At 41.3% G+C, this 26,709-nt stretch overlaps 1 protein-coding gene across 4 annotated transcripts in view; it reads right to left on the bottom strand.

Moving 5' to 3' along the window:
- WDSUB1 (WD repeat, sterile alpha motif and U-box domain containing 1) overlaps window positions 1-26,709 on the bottom strand; it is a 68,090-nt gene that overhangs the window by 30,571 nt on the left and 10,810 nt on the right. For all 4 annotated transcript variants that reach the window (XR_003093235.1, XM_025199965.1, XM_006020349.3 and 1 more), the window contains 4 exons: window positions 19,839-20,023; window positions 10,767-10,859; window positions 9,143-9,236; window positions 2,164-2,197 (listed from right to left, as the gene is read on the bottom strand). Coding sequence is in view for 3 of the 4 variants with exons in the window: in XM_025199965.1 (XP_025055750.1) it covers window positions 2,164-2,197; window positions 9,143-9,236; window positions 10,767-10,859; window positions 19,839-20,023 (406 nt within the window). In the remaining variant the exon portion in view is untranslated. The remainder of the gene's footprint in view (window positions 1-2,163; window positions 2,198-9,142; window positions 9,237-10,766; window positions 10,860-19,838; window positions 20,024-26,709) is intronic.

Genomic DNA, 26,709 nt, shown 5'->3' with positions numbered 1-26,709 from the left:
ATATGCAGGGGGTCAGACTCGATGATCTATTGAGGTCCCTTCCGACCCTAACATCTATGAATCTATATGCATGGTTGTCTTCTATCGTTACATGCACACAAAAGCCCCGATGCCTGGGATCTTTCCCCTAGAGTGCTATCTGATGCATCTTGCCTTTTTGTTGTTCGCTACCACCAGTAAAAAGGGGGAACTGGGTCTAAGGAGAAGAAAACCTGAGTCCTTTGGTGAAACTCTGCTGTAATTCTTGTTAATATATGTCAGTTGACAATGCTGATACAGCGAGCTCCAAATTGTCTTCACTGGCTGTAAAACAGCCTTGTTGATTGGAAATGCTCCTCCCAATGGGCCCAATTGGTAAAAGAGGCCCATGAGTGAGTGCACATATAGCTCAACCATTTCCTCTGGGAAGAGGGGGAGATCACATGTTATAGATTTAATAGATTTCATAGACATTAGAGCTAGAAGGGACCTTGCAAGATCATTATGTCCAGCCCCCTGCCAGCTAGGGTACGATCATCCCAGCAAGATAAGCATCCAAGCGTTTCTTAAAGGTATCCAGAGTAGGTGCTTGCACCACTTCTGGGTGGAGTCTATTCCAGGCTCTGGAGACTCGGATGGTAAAGAAGTTTTTCCTTATGTCCAGTCTAAAATGGTCTTCCAGCAGTTTGTGACAGTGAGACCTTGTCTTCCCTTGGGGTGTCTTGGTGAATAGACATTCTCCCAGTTCCTGATGCACACCCTTTATATACTTATAGGTTGCCACCAAGTCATGCATCGGATGTCCAGGAAGGCTCCAATTTTCTCCAGAAGGACAGTACCAGAGGAGATAGATAGCTATCTTGCCTCTGTTTATGGGAATAAGTGGTCCAGGGTAACAGAAAGTCCCACAGAATGGGAATCAAAAGGGTTCAATGTGTCCCTGGAAAAGAAGGAGTCGTTGTTTATCCTTCGAATTTGAAGATGACTATGACATCACTGTTTGGTTTGGTTTCTGTGAGCATGTGAGTGGTGGATCAGGCCAATTTATGCTTTAAACTGGCTGTGGCACACTGAGCAAGAGATCTGCCTTGGGTTGCTTGGTCAACAGTGAATAAGCTGCTGTTGCAAGATTTACGCTGTTTGAGCTTCTGCTCTGCCTCAGTAGTTCTCCTCTGCTCATAGACTGTAGCTCCAGTACAGATGAGGTTTCACCAGGTGGAATGATCATGAGCAAGATCTTTCCAAGATTTCAGGTCAATATTGAAATGTTTCAAGGATGACTTGAGGGAGTCCTTGAAACATTTCTTCTGGACTCCCTGAGAGTGCATTCCTTCCTTTAGCTCACCACAGAAGATCTTCTTTGGCAGTCACTCGTCTGACATCCTGGTGACGGTCTGTGACATCTGTGATTTCATCAACAGTGTGTGGATGCTTGGAATGTCTGCCCATGTAACAACCTCAGTGTCTGAGACCTTGTCTAGAAGAGGAAGTAAGGTGACCATGAGCAATTAGAACATCAAGTTAGTTCTATCAACAGAAACAGGCCCCAAAGCCACATGAGCTGGAGGGTGATACAGAGACAATTCCAGAAATCCCTGGGTAAATACTGGCAACATGCTGCTGGGTATCATTGTTTCCATTATGACTGCAACCACAAACTCCTGGGCAATGGGGATAGTGGGACTGGATTAGGGCTACTATTGATACGATTATAAAGAATGATGTATCAAGACATGAGGAAGAGCTCTCCCCAAAGATGTCAGAAAGAAGTTCCCTTCGAGCCTACTTCTGCAGTGGCCTCAGGATGATGACCTCCTGTAATGCCAGCCATTTGAAAGGGCAGATGTGTACATATATATATATATGTTAGCACACAGTAATATGAGTAATATGATAGGAAAAAAAGACATAAGATGTAGAGAAAGGAAAGTGTTCTTCTTTGTGTGTGCACATGCACAACACACAAGAGAGACTGACTGATTTTCAGGACTTTGACACAGCAATTCTATGTCAATTCACATTCCTCCTCCTTCTGCTCCATAAATGCATACTAAATTTTAGGTTCTACATTTCCTATTCTTTTATGTTACTTTACCTTGGGTAGACAAAATTTCAGAAGAAACATTAATGACTTTTGTTTAAAAATGAGTGCAATAAATTAATCTTGAATTAAGAAATACTTACCGTCTCATGAATTATGACAGATTTGTCCACAGATCTTTAAAAGAAAACATTATATTAAATTCTGCATGAAAACAAATAAGGAAACAAACTAGTTAGAACTCAATGGGACAAATTCTTGTCCCACAAGCCAGAACAAACATTTATTGGCATCAGCTCTGCAGATGTGATCTAGATAAATCTTCTCCACCTAAACAGAGAAGTAGGATATCGAGCATCTATACAGCAGCTTAAATTACAACCTGTCGGGCAGAGCACTGGATGAATGCCACAGCCTCTCTCACCATCAAATAAATATTAAAACAATGGATCTGTGCAATACACAGAACTACTGGCCATGATGTCACCAATCCCTACATCCAATTCACATTTTTGTCCCATCCAGAGTGCTATGCCTATACAATCTGCAAAGATTAGTCCAACAGTGTGTGGGTACTGTGGCATTCAAGTGAACAAGAGCTCTCCCACTTTTCCTTTTTCCAATATTCTATCCCACTATTCATATTTCATTTTGTACCTTGCCCAAATGGAGACAAGAGTAAGTCCCTCAATACAGAATATAAAACACTTAATAATATTAAAAGTGACGTTTCTCCTAAGATAAGTGAAATACAAAGAGGAAATTTTCTTTCCAGCAACCGTGATAAATCCTGAATGATGAAGACACTAAACATTAATATTTACTTACAAAAGCACAATATATATCTCTAACCCATATCTCACAGATCTACAGTTACTGCTTCTCAAATGAGGGCAAAAGTATTTACATGACTAACAACAGGAAATAAACATACCATATTTACTCAAATATAAGATGATGTTTTTCTCCTCCAAAAGGAACAAGGCAAAAAAACCCTCATCTTATGATCTCATACAAGGAAATCTCAATACATACACTGTTTATCATTAAACTGCTGCCAAAAGCAGCATGTGCTCAGCAATAGAAACCAACTATGAAGTTGGTTGAATGCAGCCAGCATTGAGAAGGAGTATAAAACACATGGCCCATATCAGGCAAACACACCAATGGAAACCTATTTATTTATTTTTATAACTTTTATGTTCCAGGTCAAATTAGCCAAATCAGTTCCAAAACCTATCAACTGAGCACTCAATAGATCAAATCCACGTGGTGCTACCACCGGCAAGCTCAGGTCAGGTCATGATACAGCCTGTTACCTACGGCCCATGCTGCACATGGCCTATGATGCATGTATGGCATACACCAGGACTAGTGACAAGAACACCCAGTTCCAACCATGAGTGGGGGCTAATTAGCACATGAATCGTTGCGGGGTGGGAGGGTATCCGGAGTACTGAGCTGTAGGGTCATTTGGAGCAGTGTTGAACTGTGAGGTCACCATGGCTTGAAATGCTACCAACTCATGGGGCCCAGTGTGGTAAATCACAGGCTTTTGGATTAATATCAGGCAAAGTCTGTCTACATACAAGTAGGTGCCAAAATGCTGCTCAGAAGTGTGTTTATGGAATACCCGTGCTAAAACTTGCAGCAGTTTCAAAAAGGTAGTATGCATCAATTCTGGGTGAACTAAGCGTATGGATACTATAAGCAAATTGCTACAGCCATGTTTAAGTTCAAGGTTATTGTTTTCCAATTTGCTCCTCCCTTCCATGTGCTCAGGGAAAGCAAGGTCTGATAGTAAGGAGAGAGAGAAGGGGCTAACAGGGGAAAAAGTTGGGGGAAAACAGAGAGAAAAGGGGCTACCTGACCCCCCAGATTTATTTTCCCTGCTGTAGCAATGGGAGGGGGACACATCCAATAATTAGATTCTAAACCTGTAAAATTATAACAAATTTACACATTTTCCATATATAGTGTTGGACAGAGTCCCATTATGGATTTCCTTCCTAGGCATGCACACATTGATTAGAGGTAGGAATGTTCTGGAACAGCTGAACTTTCTAGTTTAATGATGTCAATGACCCACTCTCCATCTGGGAGCATGCGCAGTAGTCTTTGGTGCATTGCAGTGCCATGTGCTACACCTGAGTGTCAGGTGCACCATATTATGGGTGTCGTGTGCACATGGGTATGATTGGCTGGAGGATGATTGACAAGTGGCGTGACTTTGTTGGTATAAAAGGAATCCTGTGAGGATTTTGGGCACATGATTGGGAATGATAGGGGCATGTGAGTTGAGGACTGAGAGAACCGTGGTGATAGTATAGTGTGCATGATTTAGTTGGTTTGTTTATTGATTGATGATCAATTTTGAGGGGGCTTGGTTGAGTTTGGATTGCTTGTGACAGAGTGTGTGAGGGGTGACTTATTGGAATATTTGGACTATTTCATTGGAGACTTACCTGTACTCATCTGGGATCTCAATCATCAGTTGGAGTTGGTAAATATCACCCTTCCCCTCACTCTCGGTCCGAGTACACTGTGTGGAAGAGACTGATGGCTTGGTTGTCACAATGGTTCAGCGAGCCTTGAGAAGGCCCTGATGCTACCCTCTACTGCCCCATTTGGCAGTCTTGCTTATAGTGTTATAGTCAAACCAGTGTAATAATAGTTGTACTGTTCTCTAGCGGTGCATGAAACGGGCTGTATTCGATTTGGATTCAGCCCGATTCGGGGGACAGTGATTTGATTCATTTGATTTGGGTTGCTGTCCCGATCTGATTTCGGCCAAATCTGAATCTGAAGCTTTGATGCTGATTCAGAGAATCAGCGATTCGGCCATAGACGCAGCCTTAAATGTTTTTTCTACGTACCAAGGAACCAGGCACGGCCCGTGAACGTTGAGATGGTGGGGTGGATGGAACGTCCCACAGGAGTGTGGGGGGGTCCCCCACGTGCTTGGCAATAGATTTGGACGTGGACTGGAAGTCCACATGGACTTCTGGTCCACTTCCGGGTCTGCTGCTGAACATGCAGGGGCCTCCCTCCACCCCGCTGCGCTCAGTGATCAGCCACGGGGGGGCCCCGGGTGCCCCCCACAGATCCAGGAGGCACCAGTCGCTGAGCAGGGAGGCGGAGGGGGGTCCCCCCAAGTGTTCTCCAGAGGACCCAGAAGTGGACTGGACGTGTTTCTGGTCCACTTCTAGGTTCACTGCCAAGCGGGCTGGGGACCTCCACTCCCCCTGCTCCATCTGCCCCATCTCAGCATTCATGAGCCACCTGGTACCCTGAGGTATGTAGAAAAAACATGTAAAGCTGTGTCTATGTCCAAATCATCAAATCTCTCTGAATCGATTCGGAGAGATTAAAGAGTTTCCTGATTCAACTCGGAGATTAGGCCGCCAAACTGCTGAATCTCTGCCAAATCGAATCAGTGACCGAAGCTTCATACAGCCCTACTATTCTCACTTGTTGATGCTCTTATTTTTGTTGTATTTGTGATTTTACAATATACTTATAAACCTTACCTGAATCTCCACAAAAGTTTCATTATAAGGTGCATGAGGGCAGGCTGTAGTCCTATGTGCATTCCTGGGCCCAAAACCCACCTCCATCAGAGATAATTAAGAAAGGCCCTACAACCCTCCACCCCATTAGGTTCACTATAGGTGATCAGTGTCACGGACACACACTGCAGTGTCTGCCTTTCAAGAGAACTTAATTACTGGGGGGTTGTCATCTATTTGAGTAAATACACTAACTATAATTACTGTGAGCATTTGAGATTCAGAAAGAAAATACTAAAAAAAAGCATTCCCTAAAAAAAGACAAAGGAAAACGGCAAAGAATATTATTATTCTCTGGGATTTGTACAGCTGTGACTTTAGTTATTGACTAATCTAATACTTTCTGGTTTTTCCTTTGAAAACGGGCCATTTTAATTATTTCTATTGCTTATTTTATTTTTTTTAAAATATTTCTATTGCTTATTTTATTTTAAAAAAATTAAAATTAGCAAAGTATTGGGACTGTTATTTTAAGTTGCTAGTTGGACAGGCTAAAGGAGATTGAGTACTTTTAAAATCAAGAACAAAAACACAGTGTCATTAAAATGTATAAAACTATGGTTAACTGTTACTCTACCTTACTATTTTTAATTAATTAAAATTATTATTAAGTATTATTATTAACATTACTTTTTATTATTACTACATGATAGATACAGAAAGCAACCCCAGCATCAAATGTATTACCTAATATCCTAGTAACATTATCCTTCTTCAAAAACTGAGCAACTGTTTTCTCTCCCTCCCTCATTACTTCATATAGTGCTTACCTTACCTTAAGGCAAGGATAACAAACTCATTTGGCTCCATAGGCTGCTAAATGAATGACCCATGGCCAGCACTATAGGCTGCATCAGGCCCATGGACCTGACTCCCCCACTCTCCCAATCCAGCTGCATGCTAGATTCAGCACACAGAGTGCTCACTCTGGCCAGTGTGGGACCTACAGTGCATGTGGTACCACCACTTTCTTTCCCGTTGACCAGCTAGATCAGTTCCAAACCCAGAGACAGCACCATTGTTCAGATGATGGAGCTCTACGGGCCAGATGAGGCCTGCAGGCCATATCTGACAACCCTGTCTTAAGGAAAAGTATTGCTTTTAAATGATATATTATATAAAACACTGTATTTCAGGTCATGGCATACCCACTCCTGGCATATACTCCAAAGCAAGACCGCCTTGTTACTATGAGTGCAATACCTGTACATCGAGTGTTCCTCTGCTTCAAAAATCCTGCTTGTAGAATTTATTAGTCCATACTCTTACCTGCAACAGTCCAAGTCACAATCCCAGGCTGGAATTTTTCTTTTTAATCTAACTGAAATGGACTCTGGCCAGCATCATATTTTAAGTATGCAGCATTGATACATTTTATCACCAACCTGAGCATTATTTTATTTAAAATAATAGCTACATTTCATAAATAGTCATATTACAATGAGGTTTTGCATGCAATACTCCTGTTAAATCTTAGAGAATTATATATTTGAATGCTTGTGTTTCAGTAGTGAGATGAACGAGAACATTAGTTGTATAGTATTTAAACCAGTCTAGTAATACATTTCCAAAGGCCTGAACACAAACCTGGAATTTACTTCTAATTTCTGAAGCACATAAAAACATTATTGACAGCTTTACCTGAAACAAGAAACTGAGGGAGTAACATACATCTTAATGGCCTTTGATCTGTTACTTCAAACAGCTAGCACTTTTCACCTGTCACAATGGCATTAGTATCTATGGCCTTTGTGTACTGCACAGTGTTTTAGACAATACACCAGAAAAGTCATTCCCACAAAGTAGCTCCCTACAAGTGAAGGTTCTGTTTCCCTCTGTCTCCAGTGCACATTTTCTTGCATGCAACACACCTCTTTCCCCCCAAAACTAGCTGCCAGATATTGGAGTGCCCATTATATGTGAGGACTATGGTAAGAGCAGGTTCTGCCATTTACTGGTGAAACAAAAACCTGGAAAATATGTCAGCATCCCTATTTGTGTGTCCAAAAGCTTTATTTCTGCAGGGAGCCCCGATCTCGCCACACAGAGGAAGGGAAGGGGGTATGGCCCAGCCCTGATCTAACTGCACAGGGAGAGGAGATATGGCCCAGCTCCAATCTCACTGCACAGGGGGAGGGGACTGTGGCTTGGCTTGGGCTTCCCTGCCACCAAATTTCTGACCTGTGGGGAGCCCTGCAGGCCAGATGCTATGGCTCTGCAGGTGGTATTTGGCCCATGGGCCAGGGCTTGAATAGCCCTGATCTAGGCTGATCTCCTACATATATCAGCCATAGAATTTTTCCAAGCAGCCCTACATACAAAAGCACACCTTTTGAAAAGATATCCAATCTGGTCTTAAAAAGCCCCACAAATAACAGGGACTCTTCCACCTTACCTGGCAAGCTGTTCTAATGTTTAATTACCCTTACTGTTCCCCATCACCATCATATCTCTTTTCCATGTCTAAATACCTAATACTCACAGCTCAAATGTATTCTCTACCTATTCCTCAGCTGAAGCTTACATGTTAAGGTATTTTCCAGCTTCTGCATCACTTTTGTGGATTTCCTTACATCTTTCTCAAATGCGTCCACATCTTCCTTAAAGAACAGAAACTTGAACAGGACATGATAACCTAGTAATCACATGTGCTGGCAAAATCACTTCCCTTTGACTTGATATTTCTCTTTTTTTCCACATTATTTCTTGCCACAGCACTGAACTGTCTGAACACAAATTCTCAGTAATCTATACCCCTATGTCCCTTTTTCAGTCACAGCTTTCCAAGACAGTCTCTCATCTTTTTTCTCTGTTATATTAACTTGTATTTAGCTTTACTGATCTATATTTTGTTTGTGTGTGACAATTTAACCAGCTAATTCAGAACACTTGGTCAGAGTAAACTATATTGCTCATTATTAGTACCAAACTAGTGCGTGTGACTTTCAAACCTTATAAAATATTTATATACAAACTAGACTATTGATACAAAAATACAAAATAGCACTGAACCAAAGAAATGCCCTCGCTAGTATCAGTCCTACTGCTGCCTTCATCTACTGCATGTTGAAATGTCAGTGATACAGTTTTTGATCTGTCTAGTTCCAAGCGTGCCCTCCTAATTCCACATTTTTAAATCAAAATGTCATATAATACTAGGTCACGTGCCTTAGAGAAAAGCAAGTAAACTATATCAAAGCAGTTACCTTTATTCACCAAATAAGTAATCTTGTCAAGAAGACAGGTTTGTTGGACAAGACCTACTTTCCATGAAAGCACGGTAACCACTGTTAATTATGTTATTAACCTATCATTCTTAGTTGATAAGAGTTCCAAATTAACTATTCCATTATTTTACCTTGGACTGACATCAAACTAACTGGTATAAATTTCCCTGGGTTGCCTCTTTTATGCTTGCTAAATAATGGAATTACACTGGCAGACTTCCAACTGTCTGAAATGTCCCTTATTTTCCAAGATGTGTTAAATGCTTAACTAGACAGAACCATCTACTAAAAATGTACACCAACTAAAATTAAATAAAACTGCTTACCCTGAAACCAGCATCTGTCCATCATAAGAAAATGCACAAGCCAGAACTGGAGCAGAGTGTCCACTCAATGTACATTTATATTTTAATTCAGCACCTACAAAAAAACCAAGAAAAATTAAAACTGAATATGCAAATAATTGATAAAGATGAAAAACACAGATTTCCTTTTAGAAGTGTTTTAATTTATTGTCTTCAAAGGCCTGAAATTATGCATTTCATTTTTTAAAAGTCATTTTAGTAACTTGATATGTTAGAGTCGGTGCCAATTTTGAAATGTGACCTAAAATCTAAACGTTATATTAGCCTTCACTTATGAAAGCTGTTCTTTAAAAACAACTGAGGATAACATGATGATAATTAATCTGATATACTGTGACTATAAGGCCAGCTGCTAATAGCATAAAAGGCAGCTGGGAATTGCTGGGGCGTAAGGACACCCTCTTTTCTTTGGTCATGCTTCCTGAATCAGGGTGTGGGAGAAAAAATAATATAATAGCTATTACATGATGGTTTTGCTAACCAAGAATGCTCAGATAAACAGCAAGTTAATTGACTATATGGTTTCTTTGTGTTACCATGCTATGCAAAACAGCCTTAAGGATATGGCCCTCTGCCACACTGAATATACAAAAGGAGATAGTCAGGCATACTAAAGCCCTATTAAAGTTAGATTCTCTTACTTCTGATGGTTTTACTCTGCAATTTTAATAATCATGGGTTTTAGTAAAAATACATAATTACTTATTTATATAACCAAACAAGTACATACACCTAACAGGACCACACCTTTATAAACCTCAAATTAGAAAGGAAAAAAAGAGAAGAATGGGGTAAGTTTTGTTTTCTATTGAAAATGCTTTGGGAATCCCAGTCCAGTTTCTTCTGAGCAGGCATCCACACTACAAAACTACTAGCCATCAGACCAATTCAGTTTTAGCAGAAGCAAATAGTTTACCAGGCAAACAAATATTTTCACTCCTAAGCAAGGGCAACTTCAGACCTGAGGTAATCAGCACCATCACTGCTTATAGTATACCAGTTTTGGACTGCACGGTTTTATCTTAAGAACCCAGCTCCAACTCAATTTTTTTACTGGCTTTCAACAAATAGTTACATATCTCAGTAGAAACCAACCTTTTTGACAGGCATGCCACACATTAGCCCCATATCTTCCCTGAATGCTACTCTGATCCCCTTCCTCTGTCCAATCTGCTGCTCTGCTTTCTACTCCCTACTCTGCACTCTCCCTGTTCTCCTGCTCTGCTTTCCGCTTTATCTGCTGCTGTACTGTCTGCCCTGTGCCACATACAGAGGATGCCTGTGCTACCTGTACCACATGTGCAGCAGGTTGGCCATCCCTGCTATACAGTATTGGTGTTAAATGGACAACAATGCGCCAACAATCCCAGAGAATAAATTATAAATGACATATGAAGCTAAACAGGGCTCAATCCTGAAAATCCCATGTACATTGCTCCGCTTTAGCAAAGTGCTTAAGCAAAAACTTAACTTTAAGCATGTGATTAGTCTAAATTCTAACTGATACCCATCACACAGATTTGATATAAATTTATAACTAATAATAATAAGTTTTGAAAAATAAGGAAATTTTTACAATACATACCCAAGTAATCTGCAAATGAGAAAAGCCAAAGTTTGATCTGGTTATCCTGGCCACAGGATGCCATTCGAAAGTATCTGGACCCTTGCTCTCCATCTTATAAAAATAAAATACTTTTAAGTGGATTAGAAACACTGAGAAGATTATAAGAGAACAGAAAACTTTGCTAAATTCTCTTCATAGCTGATTAGCTTCCTTTTTAGTACTGTTTAATGCATTAGAGAAAAGCATTGATAAAAAACTGCAAAGTCATCAAAGTAATATTTATAATTAAGTTAAATTAAATAGCAGGTTTGTATTATCATAAATTCTTTCCTGAATATCATAAGTGAAAGAAGTACAGAACTGGGCAGGTGTGGCCATTTGAATGAGATAACTGTCAAATATAAAAAGATTAACCACACAAGCTGGTAAAAAAAAAATGTATATTTTGTAGTATTTCCACAAAGCAGAATGCAAATAATTCCATATCAAATCCAAAGGATTGAATAGGAAATATAATAATAAAAAAGACAAAGAAAAAAGGAAATATCAATAGCTTTTATGGAATATTTTCCAAGTCTTTTAAAAAAATGTATCAATGTATATAGTTTGACTATAAGTGAAACAGTATTTGTGATTCTACCTTCCATAACTTCCATGCTAAATCAACCACATTTCCTTATTTTACAGCAATAGAGTACTGTAACAAGATACCTTTCCTAACATTGGTACTTTTACAATATATGCTACAGAGATAAACAATTAGTGGTGTTGAAATACTGTTACTGTGATCATCCAGGAAATATACAAAAGGCAAGAATTCTTATGGGTGCTATATTTTATTGACCCAACTGCATGGTTGGGATGGACACAGACAGGCTTTGGGGTATCACAGTAACCTTCCTCAGGCCTGAAGAGGCGTAAGGAAGGGCACTGTGAAAGCTTGTCCAGAAAGGGGGCATGACCCAGCCTCATGGGAAGAAGAAGGTGTGGACTGGCTCCAATCTGGCTGTGTGAAAGGAGGGTCCTGGCCCAGCTCTGAGTTGTCCCACCGGGCTTGGAAGTTTGGCAGCAGGGAGGGGTGGCTATCAACTGCCACTGCTCCCCCACCACCAAATTTCCCAACTCATGGGAAGCCCTGTGGGCCAGATTCCGAGGCTCCGTGGACCACATCTGGCCCGTGGGCCAGAGGTTAAGTACCCCTGACCTAAGGACTTGCTTGACAAGACACATTCATACCAGTGTAAACAAGGAGTGGACAAATAATATAAACACCTACATCAAGACAACTTTACCCAATCTGATGTAGAATTATTCTTAAAAGAATCAGTGCAAATTAGACTGAAACTTGTCCACAGCTTTCTCAAAGGTAGTCACTTGCTCAAAAGAAACAACTATTACCCAATTCCCTCATTACCTAGTAGCATAGCACAGTAATAGCAACCTACATTCAACTACACTAAGTGGTCCTATGTCAGGGACGGGCAATTATTTTGGGCAGAGGGCCGCTTACTGAGTTTTGGCAAGCTATCAAGGGCCACATAACAGGCAGCCTAGGGCAGATAAATATTAATTTTCTAAATTTTGTAGGGGCCCCGTGGGCCGGATAGAGTGGCCTGGCAGGCTACATCTGGCCCCCAGGCCACATTTTGCCCACCCCGTCCTATGCCCACTCCAGATCCTCATGTAAATTACATCAGTGAATAAAACAATGAAAAATTACACACATATAAATGCTAAATGTCCAAGTTTTAAGAAATAAGGATGTTGTTCTATCAGACAGAACATTTGATTTTCAAATTAAATAGGTATTCTTAAATACAGCAAGGATAGGCTTTTTAAAACCAAGCAGGTCCTTGCCTGACCAATACATTTTTAGCACGTGCTTTATTAAAAAAAAATCTGCATTTACAAAAGGCTTCCCAGTCCTCAGTATAAATATGCAAAGTCCTGTTATATTTGGAATTTAGAGTCTGGGAAATGATCCTAGTAGCATCAATTTACTGTAACTGACATCAATTTGTGATGGGTTTCTTGTAAAAATAAGAAGAGGTTAAGTGTTGTTTATTGTCTTCAATTCCTTTTTTTCCTTCCCTTTACTCCTAAATTTGTTGACTTTCTGAAAATGAGTTGATCAAAGCAGATTATAAAGATTTTTTGTACTGAACAAAGTGTGCCAGCCGTGAAATAGGAGTTGTGTGCATAGCCTCCAGTTCAGAAGTTCTCAAACGTTGATAATGTATTTTTATATACAATATTCTTGTTTTACATATGTATACACACACACACACACACACACACACACACACACACACGTAACAAGAGTACACTCCATAACATCCTCGTAATTGTAATCAATTTAGCTATAGTAAATCATTATTCTAATAAAATCTGACTGCAACCTAGTTTGAGAATTGCTGCTCTACTTATTACAGAGGAGACTATTAAATCCTCACCACCCCACCCCTCCCCACCAAAAATGTGGTTGCCTTTTAAAAGGCCAATTAACTCATTCCATTTCCAGGTACCCTCAGATCTGGCATATAGTGTGACGTATCAACACTAGTATGTTAAAATTGATCCTACATACTAAGAAATGAGCATTACCTATTAGGAGTGCAAGGAGCAAGTTTGTTGGTTTTAAATCCTGTATACCAGAGGTTGGTAGTCTTTTGCTGGCGCAAAGCAGAGCTAAACCATTGCTATAGGCCAGAAGTCTCTGTCACTCCCCCAGCCCCCATTCTAAGTGCCCAGGTGCCAGATCCCAGTGCAGTGAAAGTTTAGAGGAGTGGAGCAGCAGGCTCAGCGGGGTGGGGGGGGGAGACGGGACATGACCGAGGGGACTGCTGCTGAGGGGATGGAAGACATGACAATTCCATGTCATTGATCTGCCATGGCATACTGGACCTCTTTGCGGGCCAAATCCAGCCCACAGATTGTTGGTAGCCAACCCCTTGCTGCATACACCTATTACTCTATGATAAAAAATGATGGGTCAGAGTCAAGGCTGTGTAATTTTAATAGTATGAACAGAAGCTGCATCTAAGGACAAAATTCTGCCTTTCCCTAGATAATTTGCCTACTAAAGTAGATGAATATAGTTCAATATGGATGGTTGAGAAGCTAAGGAAAAACAAGGTCTTGTGCATGTACTAACTGTTGAAATACATGCTTGCTTAGCAACTACTTTCTTGATTTTTTGCTTTTTTATCCATCTAAAATTTGGTGCTTCATTTAAAAAATGATCTTACTTTTTCATAAATTTTAATTTTGTACAAGTCTTTCACAAATAATTTATCATAAATCTTGACTTTCTGAATCTGTTCTGTATGCAATGGGTTTGGGAAGTAAAAATCAATTACTAGAAACCTGAAAATCCAAGAGAAGAAAATGTTAAGCAGATGTTTATCATTTCTAAATAGTACACAGCCTAAGGGCTTTCTCCAACCTTTTTACGTAAGCCCAGTTAAATGTACACTTTCATGCAATTTGAATTAAGGAATGTCAATTTAACTGTGTGGTTAATGTGGGGATGCAATGTGGGGATTCAGTCTTTAGAATCTGGTCCATTTGTCAAAAGAACAGCCAGGTATGGCCATGGGGGAGGAGGAAAAAAAAAAAAATCAGTGGAGTAATACACATATACAAAAGACTTGAGAGAAAAGCAGAAAAAACCCCCCAGCAAAATGACTCCTGGTGAACAAGCTAACATTTATTCTTTTCTCATAACCGTTTTTCTGTGGGGGGAGGAAGGTCGAGCTTGTATAGGTAAAAATTTATCCTATACAACTTTAATATATATGTCCACATACAGCATTTAAAATCCTGTTCAGATTTAAATTATCAGCTTCAATTGACATACACTGGGAATTAAGAGGGAGCAAAATTTGGTCTTGGTTATTCATAAATCTGGAACATCCTTTATCTATCAGTCAAACAGGAACAAAAATATTTTTGACCAGTTCCCAGAGTTGGTCTCAAAACCCCAAAGGCACGTCCAGGCAAGCATACATGTGTGTTTCCCCAGGGACAAATAGCAGCAGCACACAGTTATGCCGCTGCTACTTGTCCCCAGGGAACGCCCAAGCACGCACACTCTGGTGTGTGGCAAGTGACTCCAAGTGGGGTAGGGCAGGCTGGGGCCAGCACCTGGACCGGCCCCAACAACCTTACCTGGGATTCTGTAGGCCTCCCAGCGCTCCAGTGGCAGCGTTCCAGCAGCAGCGAGCCTGACTGGCAGCTGAAGCATGGTTCCAGCCAGCCAGGCTCCAGTTTTGGGTGGCACACACTGCCCCACTTTTTTCTAGCATGGGTTTCTCCTGGTGTCAACCCCCCCCAAACGTTGCAAATTAGTAGCATGGGGAATATCTGCATGTGCACGCTCATCTGGACCCGGTCCAAAAGCCCAAAATCCATCAAGTATCAGTAAACATATCTAGGCAATGGACTGAGCCAAAGCCTTGGATCCAAATGACCCTGAATTATGGACAAGTTTTGGTTTGAATCTAAACTCTAAACTTACTAGTTTTCATATTTGGTTCTCCCTAAATACCTATTCACCAGATTCTCACACAAATTGGCTGCAATCCAGCTGACCCGTAGGCAGCATTCAGGGCATGAGGAATAGACTTGTGTACTTGAAGTGGTGCCCACTCCTGGAGTGTTGAAGCAGCCACCACCAGCAGCATGGCCCTGGAGCAGGACCATGCCCACAGGGAATCCTCTCCAGCCACTCCAGGACATGTGCTGGATTCAGAATGTGGGGTCGATCTGTGGGTCCAATCCAGCCTGCAGATAGGCCCTGAACCACTGGTATGCCCCATGGAGCCAGACAAGTTCGATACCCCTGTCCTAAAATATGAGAGGAGCTGTGAAAATAAACCATTTTTGATTAAATTCCCCAAGGAAACAACACCTCTTACGTCCACTGATGTATAAGAAAATACTTAGAGCTAGAATAGTTAGAATAGTTGAAGCATACTTTTCATTTTATAAATTGCTATAATCATAATATTGCTACTAACTGTTTTCAGAATATTTCTCTGACAGCTTTGGGAAGCATTTGAAACACTCCTTTTCAATACTGAGATTATTAAAGCTAGGATGCCTGACTGTAAATAACAATTTTTATCCTGCTACTTCAGGTTAACCATGCAGTCCTTAGCAAGATAAAAAGAAAGAACTATTTATAAAGCAGATTCAAGTCTAAGAAGCTAATTAGTAAACAACTATGGGGAAGCAAGATGATGTGATGTACTTGGCAAGATGGAAACAGAAAAATGGCTTTTAGTAGTTTTCCCAAATGAGAGAAAAACATCTACAAGTACATCACTGTCAGAATCAAAACTACAACAATAACATGCATGTCAAAGAAATCAATTACTAAAAAAATATAAAATTCACAGCAACACAAATAAAGACTCACCACAAGATTCTAGGGGAAAAACATTGAACAGTAGGAATCTGAGACAGTAATAAAATACTATCAAACAATTTTTACACTACTTTGTAAGTTAGAATAAACAAACATCCCACTTACCATAGCCAATTACTTAAATATAACAAAAAACAGATATTATCATATTAAACCTTATTTTTTTCCAGAGCAATTAAATTCTGTATCTTCTGGGAAAAGATTCTTAAGATTCTATTCAACCATAACTAAATCCAATTTAAAGAAAATGGAAGAATCATATGTTATGAATAGCCTAATGGGTAAAGAACTAATCATAAACTGCTGTTTCATGGGTAGTTTTCCTGTACTTGAGCAAGGCAGAGAGTAACTTCACTGGAAAATAACCTTTTATTTTCATTTTACCAGTAAACAGTACTTTTGTAGCTTTCATAACCTGTTTGAAATCGGCCAGTAATCCTGACAGTTTCAAATTTGGGTTGTGATTAAAAAGAGATAAGGAAAAACATGAACTTCCAATAACATTTTTTAAACAAAATTAAAAATAGACATAGATTGTAAACTGTACTGCTAAATCAGTTGACAACATTCTGCACTGCCATGCAAGAGACACAATTTTCTTGCCATCTCTCCATTCTTGAGCTGGCAGATCAGAGAGCTGGTGGCACAGTTTTAAAACATACCAAGTAATTTTTCTTGGAAGAATTTTCTTTTTTATAGTTCACAACTGAGCTTATTGGGAGTCCTTCCCCCCACCCCACCCCAGGCTTAGAGATTTTATATGAAAACATGAATCCCCTTACTCCATCATGCCAGAATAATTCAATGTTGTCCCTGATGACTTGGAATTTTTCACTTTGTTACTGCCCCTGCACCTTTCAGTGGACTCCTATTTGATTGATTTTTTGCAGTATCAGTCACTAAGCTTCTGTACCTGAGCATGAGATCACATTCTGCTTTCTCCTACTGCTGTTTCTTTAGAGCGGGTAGTAAGCAGAGTACTCTGTATATATTATCCTTAAGTATAACCGGTGCTGTTTGGCTGTATAAAATGTGCGTATGTCAGAATCTTGATTCTTTAGCATTAAAAATCAAACAACTTTTGTTGCTTTAAAAGCAACAGCTGCTGGTATAGATGTGAACTTGAAAACAGAAGGTGATGTACCACTACACTTCAAGATTACTGAGAAACTGTGGGACTTGTTTCCACAAGTAGGTCCAGAAAGAAAATCAAAAGAAGTAAACACTGTTAAGACAGACTATACTGCTAATAAACTGCTTCCACTAAAAAAATTAAGCTGTGATTTGATGATCTGTGTTATTCTGGATCTTAGGAAGAAGTAGGAAGACTTCTTGTTCTCATTAAGCTTTTATTGTAATCACTAAACCCTGACCCAAAATGGTCGACTGACCATTTCTGTGGATGACATCACTCTTTAGTAAGGAAGTTAACCCTTTCTACTACATCCCCCTTTCTCAAGGGAAAACTTGATAGACACTTAGTTACAAAAGGGACCTAAACAAAACAGAAACATTGGTAAGTCTATTCATTTAGACCAGACTAATTCACAGGTCTAATATTTTTGGTGGAACTGAGGTAACGTCCAGACCTGACTTCTACAAAAAACAAACTATTGTGTGATTCCTGAGCCTTTATGAAATAAGTTTTTAACATTGCTTTTTCCCAACAAACATGTTGGCTCTGGATTTAGGACCCGGAGGCCTTGTGGGGGGGAAGGGGGGGAACACCCACCCTCAGACCAACCACAACACCCTTCCATTCAATAATAGGCAAATGTATTGATGTGGTGATAACAGAAAAGAAGCACAACAAATAATCAAGCAATTCTATATATCTACCAAATCCTAAAGCTGTCATCAGAGTCAAAGTACATCTGGCCAGAATGTAGTCTTTGCTCTGAGGCACTCTTTTAGGTGTTAGATGTCAGCAGTCTGGAGGTGGGATGCTGAGGTCCACACCCCCCCTCCAGTGGGGTGCATGAGATGGGGTGGTCGTGTGCCCTTGGGGACCCTTCCCAGGGGATGGGGTCCCCTCTCAGGGAGGAGGAGGAGAGATGGCAGGGACGAGACAAAGAGAGAGACAGAAAGGAAAAGAAGGAGGGACACCCTTTGTTAATCTCAAGTCTCCTTTCCTGTTGATGATGCCTGATGATTCTTTATCCGTGGCTATCTCCGGTTGGTTGTCTCTCTGTGGTCACATGCCCACATAGCCTTCCGGGCCTTTTCCTAATTTGGTCTGCTCCCCCAAAACCGGGACTCAGGGGCCTCCCTCCCCCCCTGTTCTGGGGCCTTGTTAGCTGGTACCACTTATCTCATGTTATGGACAGTATGGTACATACTCCCTCGGTTCCCAGGCTTGTTGTGTTAGACAGAATGGTATATGATCCTCCAATTCTCAGGCTGTGTCCATCCACTGGCCTTGCTGTGTCAGACAGCCTGTATGCTTTCAGGATTGTGAGAAACTCTGTGCGTGTGCGAGACCCAAGCGCTTAAAAGTTCAATTAAGCCCTGCTGCCCATCTTCAACCCTTATAATGCATATATTTATACCTATAAGCCAATTCCCAATAAACAGACCTTTAAACACCATTTCTAAGCCAACAAAACAGTCTACCCATCTTAGTCTGCATTTCAACCTGACAACATTTGTAAATTAGAGGGCTGCATGGCCCTCATTTCTCATCTTTCACATTCAGGATGCCAATTCATTTGTATTTCTGTTAGCTGGGTAAATACTGTTACCCTCACTATACAAGTTCAGTACTTTAGCTACGCATCAACTCAGTCTCTCAAGTCAAAGAGTAAACTCAGGTTTCGTGAAGGATCTGAAAAATCTGCTTGCTTCAAACTTGTGAAATGCTTTGCCTTGTAAATTTATGGCCCTAAGAAATAAAATTATGTGGAAACAGGTACGTAAAATAAGTTTCTAGCTGTTGTACTTCTAAGTCCAAACCTAGAACTACAACTACAAGTCTGGATAACCTCCCAAACATTAACTGAATGAAAACCAAATCTAGTATTACCTTTCTTGGAGCTGGACTAAGCCCTATACACTATGAGCTCAGGCCTAAGCCTTTAATTCCAGAAATGATGAGATTAAGTCAGAATCTCAGAGACCATTAAAAAACAATTTCTACTGTCCTCATGGTTGCTAAAAAAAAAAAGCTTGAAAACATGACCTACATAAACCTGATCTAGTGGTGTCTGCATAACCCTATCAGCACCCTGAAACAATAGCTGTAATACAGGCCACTTCTGGGACTCAGAACCATTTCATCTGGCCTACAGGGCTCCCCACTAGTCTGGAAATGTGATGGTGGAAGAGCAATGACTTTATCAGTGGCTAGCAGGTTTAATTCTTTGGCTAGTATATTTTTTTAAATTCTGACTCAACTGGGAAAAAGTCAGCCATTGAATTACCTTATAATTATGCTGGACAATTTATTAGTTACCTAAACAATTATTCATCTTCATCAACTTCAGAACAAAGGTAACAGGTGTGAGGGGGTAGATACCAAGAGTATTTTGAAACTTCAAGAACTCTACTAGTTGTTATTAGCTTGATTGGGCAGGGATGAAAAAAACCCCATGAATAAAAACAAAAGCTGGAGGTAAAAATATATATAAAAAAGAGTTATTTTAAATAGTAAATTAACTAACCAGAAACTGGCAGTGAAGAAAAATCACAGCAGGTGACTCCAAGATCATGTGCTTTCTCATTATACAAGCATCTCATTTTATCATCCCAAATAGTTAAATCTCCACATGATGATCCAGTGACAAAGAAATTTCCATTTGGAGCAAATGCACAGGCTACCAAGGAACCATCCTTCACACTCCCAGATCTGAGAAGCAAAGAGAAAAAAGGGATTTGAGTTTAGAAAGTGTAATATTCTGAAATTTTCATCTTCAACTCTGGTGTGATATATTGCAAGATCAGTAAACTAAACTATTTTACATGTGGAATTTAAAAAGCATTATTTTATAAAGAGAAAGATGCAAACATAAAAGGTGCAAACAAATGCAAAATAAGCATGTGTAAAATATGCACACGGATTTGTCCTCTGACCATAGGAGAAGAATGGGAGTTGTCACCCCAAGGCAACATATTTATTCAGTAATAATATATACCCCAAGCTAAAGCCCACCCACATGTATTTAGTATTCCAAAGAACAGAGTACTGAACAAATTATAACTCAAAAGATGAACATGCAATTGTCAGAATAGACTTAAAAGGGACACAAAAAAATATATATTTAAAAACTGTCTCTCATTCTTTCTGGCCTGGGTTTTACACCCACGCCACACAAAAAAATAATCACAAGTATTAGTTCCATATGACATTCTGTAGTCTGACTAATATTTTCTGGTTTATAACACACAAAGCTATTTTTGTGCCAGAGGAACACAAGAAAAACACAACTGACTATTTTTCCTACCAGTCACTCAAAAGTGTTTTTTTTAATTACTCTTGGGTTGAGATTTTATATATGCCAAATTTTAGCTATGGACCAGTTTGAAGAACTGAGTTAAAATACCCATGTTAAACTTACTTGCTAGGGAGATATGAGATTTACCTTCATTCTAATGTCGGACAAGTAGTTGACATTTAGTTAGCAATGTCCCATCCAATGACTGCGTTCAGTGGCTCACCCCAGAGCCCGGTGAAGTCAAATAAGTGTCCCACTGCTTTCAGTGGATTTTAAGTTGAGCACACTTGTGCACAGCTGAGGCTCCAAGAAAAATCAGAGGCCATAAGCAACAGTTCTACCAGGTAAGAGCTCTGCAGCATGATTTATTCTGCTATCATTTGTCTCGGCCGGCCGGAACCGACTCAAGGTGATTTAGAAATTACTCGTTTGCTGGGCGGGCTGGTGAATGGAGAGGCAGACAAAGCTTAGTGGTTGCAAAAACTTTACTTACGCCGCTTGTAGCCGCGACGCAGGTGGTCCAGTCGCTTGAACAACTATGTGAGTTGCTCCAGCTGGCAAGCCTCAGGCCAGCTAGTCCGTCCACAAATTAAGCCGGCAGGGAAAGGGTACGTCAAGGATTGAGCTCGGTGACGGGGAGAAGAATCGATAGGTGATCAGTCTATCGATCAGCTAGCCGCAAGTCATATCTCTTTAGAGGCACTCTGCAGCGTGCTCAAAGTTCTCCAACTTGGGCGGAAGTCGCACGAAATTTTAAACGGCTAGCAAGCCAATTACTAGCCGCCACGTAGGAATAATTTAGAACTGGCCAATAGCGGGACACAAATTTGCATTCAAATGGCGGGAACTCTCTTGCACCGGGGTTTTTCTGTTGCAACAAAAACCTTTGCTGTGCAAGAGGCTCTGATGTGGCGGGAAAATTCCATTTTGCCGAGGCACCAAAATCACTGGGTTGTGACATCATTATGTTTTACAGAGCAGCTGCTGGTTCTTTTTTGTTGGTAGCACTTTCAATTATAGCCAGAGGTTCCCAGGATTAACCATCTTTTGTGGTTTTATAAGTAAAAATTCATAAATAAAATGTTACTTCTCTCTAACCACAGACAATTAGCTTGGACTTGATTACACTTCTTCCTGTTCAGGGGAGAAACTGCTGCTGAGAACAGCAAGTTTACCATTGTGTAGGCACTATGAGTACTATATGAGTTGGGCAGAATTAGAGAGAGCTGGAAGAGAAGCCTCATGCCTGTCCGGGTGTTACTGGCATAAATGAAGAAATCTTTTTGTTAAAGTGGCTTCTGACTCAGTGAACTGAATCTACAACATGACATGGTACCACAAGTGGTTGAAAAACAGGCGACTGCATTGTATGGAGTGAGCTTTAAGAAAAAAAATGGAGCAACTACAGGCTCCAGCAGAGTTGAAACTCACCAGTCCTGAGGCAGAGAACTGGAAGAAGTCTGAACAACAATTCAACCTTCACATGAAAGGCAAGTGGTCAAGTGACCATGAGACCCACTGAAAAGTCAAGTGACCAAAAGGTAATTATTATTTTGAATATAGTGTGCGCTGAGGTACTAGATGTATATAACAGTGCTCAGTTTGGAGTACTGCACTCAAAAAAAGAAAAAAAAAAGCCTTTTGAAAGATATCAGTTCCTCATGTGGTCAGAAAAAGAGGGGGAATCCTTTAGAGAATTTGAAAAGGATCTCTGACTGGTGAGTCAATCAACATGTGCAAAGCTGCAGAGATCACCCAGACTGGAATGAAATCTTTGGAATGAAAACCAGATGCTAAAACTGTTAATGGAATATTAAACCCTCCTAGAAAAGTAGAGATGAAACAGAAATTACAAGGGAGCCTGAAAAATGCAATCAGGGAATCATAGTAATATAACAAGGAATCAAACCCGTTATGGAGAAAGGAGGGAAAAGCCTGGAAGACTGGCCTGGCCCCTTTAAGACTAAAACCTTTTGGACTAGCAGGGGCCTAAGGCCAGCTGAACTCTGCAGAGACAGCAAGAGTCTCCTGCTAGGTGGAGTGGAGTACTGGAAAGAGGGGCAGTGCTACGGAGTATAAAAGCTCACCCCAGAGGAGAGAAGGGCAGTTAAGCCCTGACTATAAAACAGGCCAGACTGTCCTTACCAGATGGAGGGAAAGCTGTGGCAAACGAAGTAGCCCCACAAGGAGAACAAGATTCAATTTGGGATTTTTTTCTTGTTTGTTTGAGCAGGAGGCCTGAGGGTCATAACCCTGAGTTAGGACTATGTCTGTTTACCCTGGTACAGGGAGGAACTTTGAGATTTCTGTCTAATAGACACCCAATGGACCAGGAGCAGCTATAAGGGGAGATGAGGATCTTCATGACAGAGTGCTCCAAAATCCCATGTGACATCCTCCCCTTGGAGGTCAGAGACACAGGCATGGAAGCCCTAAGGCAGGAACCCAAGCCATAGCCTAAAGGGTTAGGCAGTGCATTTGCTGAGCTCAGGGTTCTGGATTCTAGACCCTGGAGAGAGAGTCTGTCCTGGACGGAAGCCCAAAAGTGGTTTTGATTGAGAGAGAGAAAGAGAGAGAGTTTAAAGGCCCAGAACACGCCAGATTCCAGTGCTGATCTGGAAAAACTACATTCGAGATGAGACACCAAGAGAGCCAGTAGACCCCAGAAGTTCTGCTGGGCAGCGAGACACTGTCATCAGATTTCTCCCCCCTCTGCTTTGGGCAGAGGTAGGACACCTCCCAAATCACTTCCTTCCCCGCTCCCTCCTCCCCAACAAGGTGTGGCAGTAAAGTGAGGATCAGGGAGGTCTTTAAGGCTAGGGACAGACATTACACATAAGCCGGTATAAGTGATTGGAAACTGGTTCAAATCTGTAACACAACAGAAGTCCAGTACACATAAACCATTTTCAAAATGGCCAAAACTGGTTTAAGATAAACCTGGATGGGTGTAGTATCGGACTTAACTGATTTAGGTTAAATCAGTTTATTGACCTTCTGTCCCAGATCCTCTCCAGAGTCAAGCTAACTCACACTCTCCCAGCATCCCAGGATGCTCTGAACCTCCCTGCAGCCCCTCCTTGCAGGGTGGGAAAGCTAGCCTTGGCCCAAGCTGTCTGCTCCACCCAAGTAAGGAGGTATGCTCTAGCCCCCCAGGCTTCTGGCTTGGGCCACTGAAGGCATGTGGCTGTATTTCCAGAATCAAAAGTGAATGCCTGTTCACTTGCTTATTGGTTCAATCTACAGAGCTTAGACTAACCTGCAAAGATTGAACAGATTCAGGCTTGGGCTTTTTCACTATCTATACTTAGCTTAAATGAACAGGGGACAACAGGACCGGCCATGATGAGACAGAGCCCCTCTGCTCAAGTCCTCTTACAGGTAACAAACAGACAACAGTCATGTCCTGATTTTGGACAAAGCTGCAACAAATGGACAAAACGGAAACATTTGACAAGAACATGCAGGAGAGAGGACTGTAGGCAAAGAAAGAAACAGAGTGTGCAGGCACTGTACAGCAGCGTACAACTTTTTTCACCCCACAGCACACTTAACTAATTAAAAAAGCACTGTGGCACACTGGACGCAGAGCGGGGGGGTGGGGGAGGAAGGGGGACGCATGGCCAGCTGGACACTGATGTGGGGGTGGCATGTGGCCAGCCGGACGCTGACGGGGAGGGATGGCACACTGCAGGTGGACGGCATTTTGTACTGGAGCCATGCCCCCTGCCTGGCTGGATCCATGCTCTCTGTCTGTCTGTGTCTGCAGCAGCAGCAGGTGGGGGGTGTGGCTCCAGCCAGGCAGGGGGCGTAGCTCCAGCCCAAAATGCCACAGCACACTGGTTGGGAAATGCTGCTGTACAGTTAGATGAATTGCGATATTGCAAACAGAGACAAGCAGCTGTATGTAAGAACTGTACAAGATATAATGTCATCAGAAGACTGTAATATCATACTAGAAACAAATGGAACTCCTGTGTCTTTTAAACTTAACACTGGTGCACAAACCAATGTTATACCAGATTTTACTGTAAAAGGTTTGAATGCAAGCAAGCTTTCACAGCAAGCAGATAAGGCTCTGAGCTTACAGTGGGGGAGCTGATTCCTATGGCTGGCACGAGCTGCAGATAAAGGTAAAAAATGGTAATGAAAAAATTCAGTTTGTGGTTGTGCCGGGAAAATATGTACCTATATTAGGGCTGAAGACCTGTTAGGAACTACGTCTTATTCAGATAATATATACTGTAAAGGGGTACAATAAAATTGAAGATAAGTTTCAGGATGTATTTGAGGGGCTGGGGAAGCTGAACAAAGAGTAAGATTGAGCTGTCTGAACATTAAATTCCTACAATATGTGCTCCCAGAAAAAAATTCCTTTAGCTCAAAGACAAAGACTGAAAGCAGAACTAGAGAAACTGATTGGCTAAGATTGGTAATACAAAAATAGAGGAACTGACATGTAGTAACTGTGAAAAAAAAAAAAGATGGAACTCTTTGCCTTTGTCTAGACCCAGAATAAACTTTATAAACGTAAAAAAGGGGAACATTTTCCCATTCCCACCAGGGCTGCAATCCCTGGAAAGATGACACAAGAAACATATTTCTCCATACTCGATGCATCAGCTGGGTTTTGGCAGGTTCCATTAGAGAAAAATAGACATTTGTGCACATTCAACACTCCATACGGAAGATTCTGCTTTCACAGATTGCCTTTTGGGTTATGTTCAGCACCATAAGTGTTTCATAAATATATACAACAAATATTTGATAGCACTGAAGGTGCCAAAGTGTATCCAGATGTCACTTTAATATGGAGATGTATTCTGGAGGAACACGATCATCAGCTTCAGAGAACTCTTGGTCAGCAGGATTAAAACTCAATAGAGAAAAAGTGGATATTTAGAATCAGAGAAATAACATATCTGGGCAAAAAATTAATGGATGAAGGCATATAGATAGATCCCAGCAGTGTACAATCAAGTGCTAATATACCACCTCCCACAGATAAGGAAGGAGTGCAAAAGTTTCTGGGCATGGTAAACTTTGAGGAAATGTGTGTCTCATGTGGTATAAAAATGCAGCAACCTAAGACCATTATTGCATAAACAATGGGCATGGGAAGCACGCCACAATGAGGATCTTAAGATGCTGAACAGTAGGGCTGTGTGAAGCTTTCGGTGCTGATCTGATTCAGAGGAGATTCGGTCCGATTTGGCGGCCAAATCTCCAAATCCGAATTGAATCAGGAGACCAGTAAAAAGGTCTGAATCGATTCGAAGCTCTCCAGATCAATTTGGAAAAGATTCAGAGAGATTTGGAGAGTTTCAGAAATTCAGGCAGTCCCTGCTCGCCACTGCAGGGAGCTAGACCTGAACTCTGTGCCTGTAAGTAGGGGGCGGGGGAGAGCTGAAGGAGGGGGGAGGGGACCATGGGGGCCAGGCCCATCCCCTGCCTGCTCCCCCAGCCCCCATAAATGCCTCCCATCCCCCGCCCACCTCCCAGCCCCATCGATACCTGCCCTGCCCGACCTGGCAGCAGCAGGTGATTGCTGGGGGTTTTTTTTTTTTTTTTTTTTAAGAGCTGGGAGGCTGGGGCCCGGTGGGGCAGCCATTGACGGGGCTGGGAGAGCGGGCAAGGATGGGGCCTGTTTGATTCAGAGATTTAGCCAATTCGGCAGCAGCCAAATCTCTGAATCAGGTTCGACTGAATCAGCTTGGGACAGTGATATCACCGAATCGAATCACTGTCCCCGAATTGCCTGAATCTGAATCCAAAGCAAATGCTAGCCTCTTCGCACAGGCCTACTAAACAGTTATTGCAAAAGGCTCCAGTGCTTAGGCTGTATGACAGCAAACATCAACAGAACTGTCTACAGATGCCTAAGGAGGGTCTTGGGGCAGTATTCACGCAGAATTATGGGGAGCATTGGAGACCCATAGCATATGCTTTCAGGGCATTAACTAAAACTGAGGGTCAGCATGTATGAACTGGAAAAAGGGACTTTAGCTCTGGTGTGATGCAAAAAGTCCCATGTCTTTCTGTACGAGAAACCAGTATTAAATGAACAGATAATAAGTCACTGGTGGCAAAGCAAAAAAAA

The sequence above is a fragment of the Alligator sinensis genome, unplaced genomic scaffold (assembly GCF_000455745.1).
Source record: "Alligator sinensis unplaced genomic scaffold, ASM45574v1 scaffold389_1, whole genome shotgun sequence".
NCBI classification, from domain to species: Eukaryota; Metazoa; Chordata; order Crocodylia; family Alligatoridae; genus Alligator; species Alligator sinensis.
This window is presented reverse-complemented; position numbering and strand designations above follow the sequence as displayed.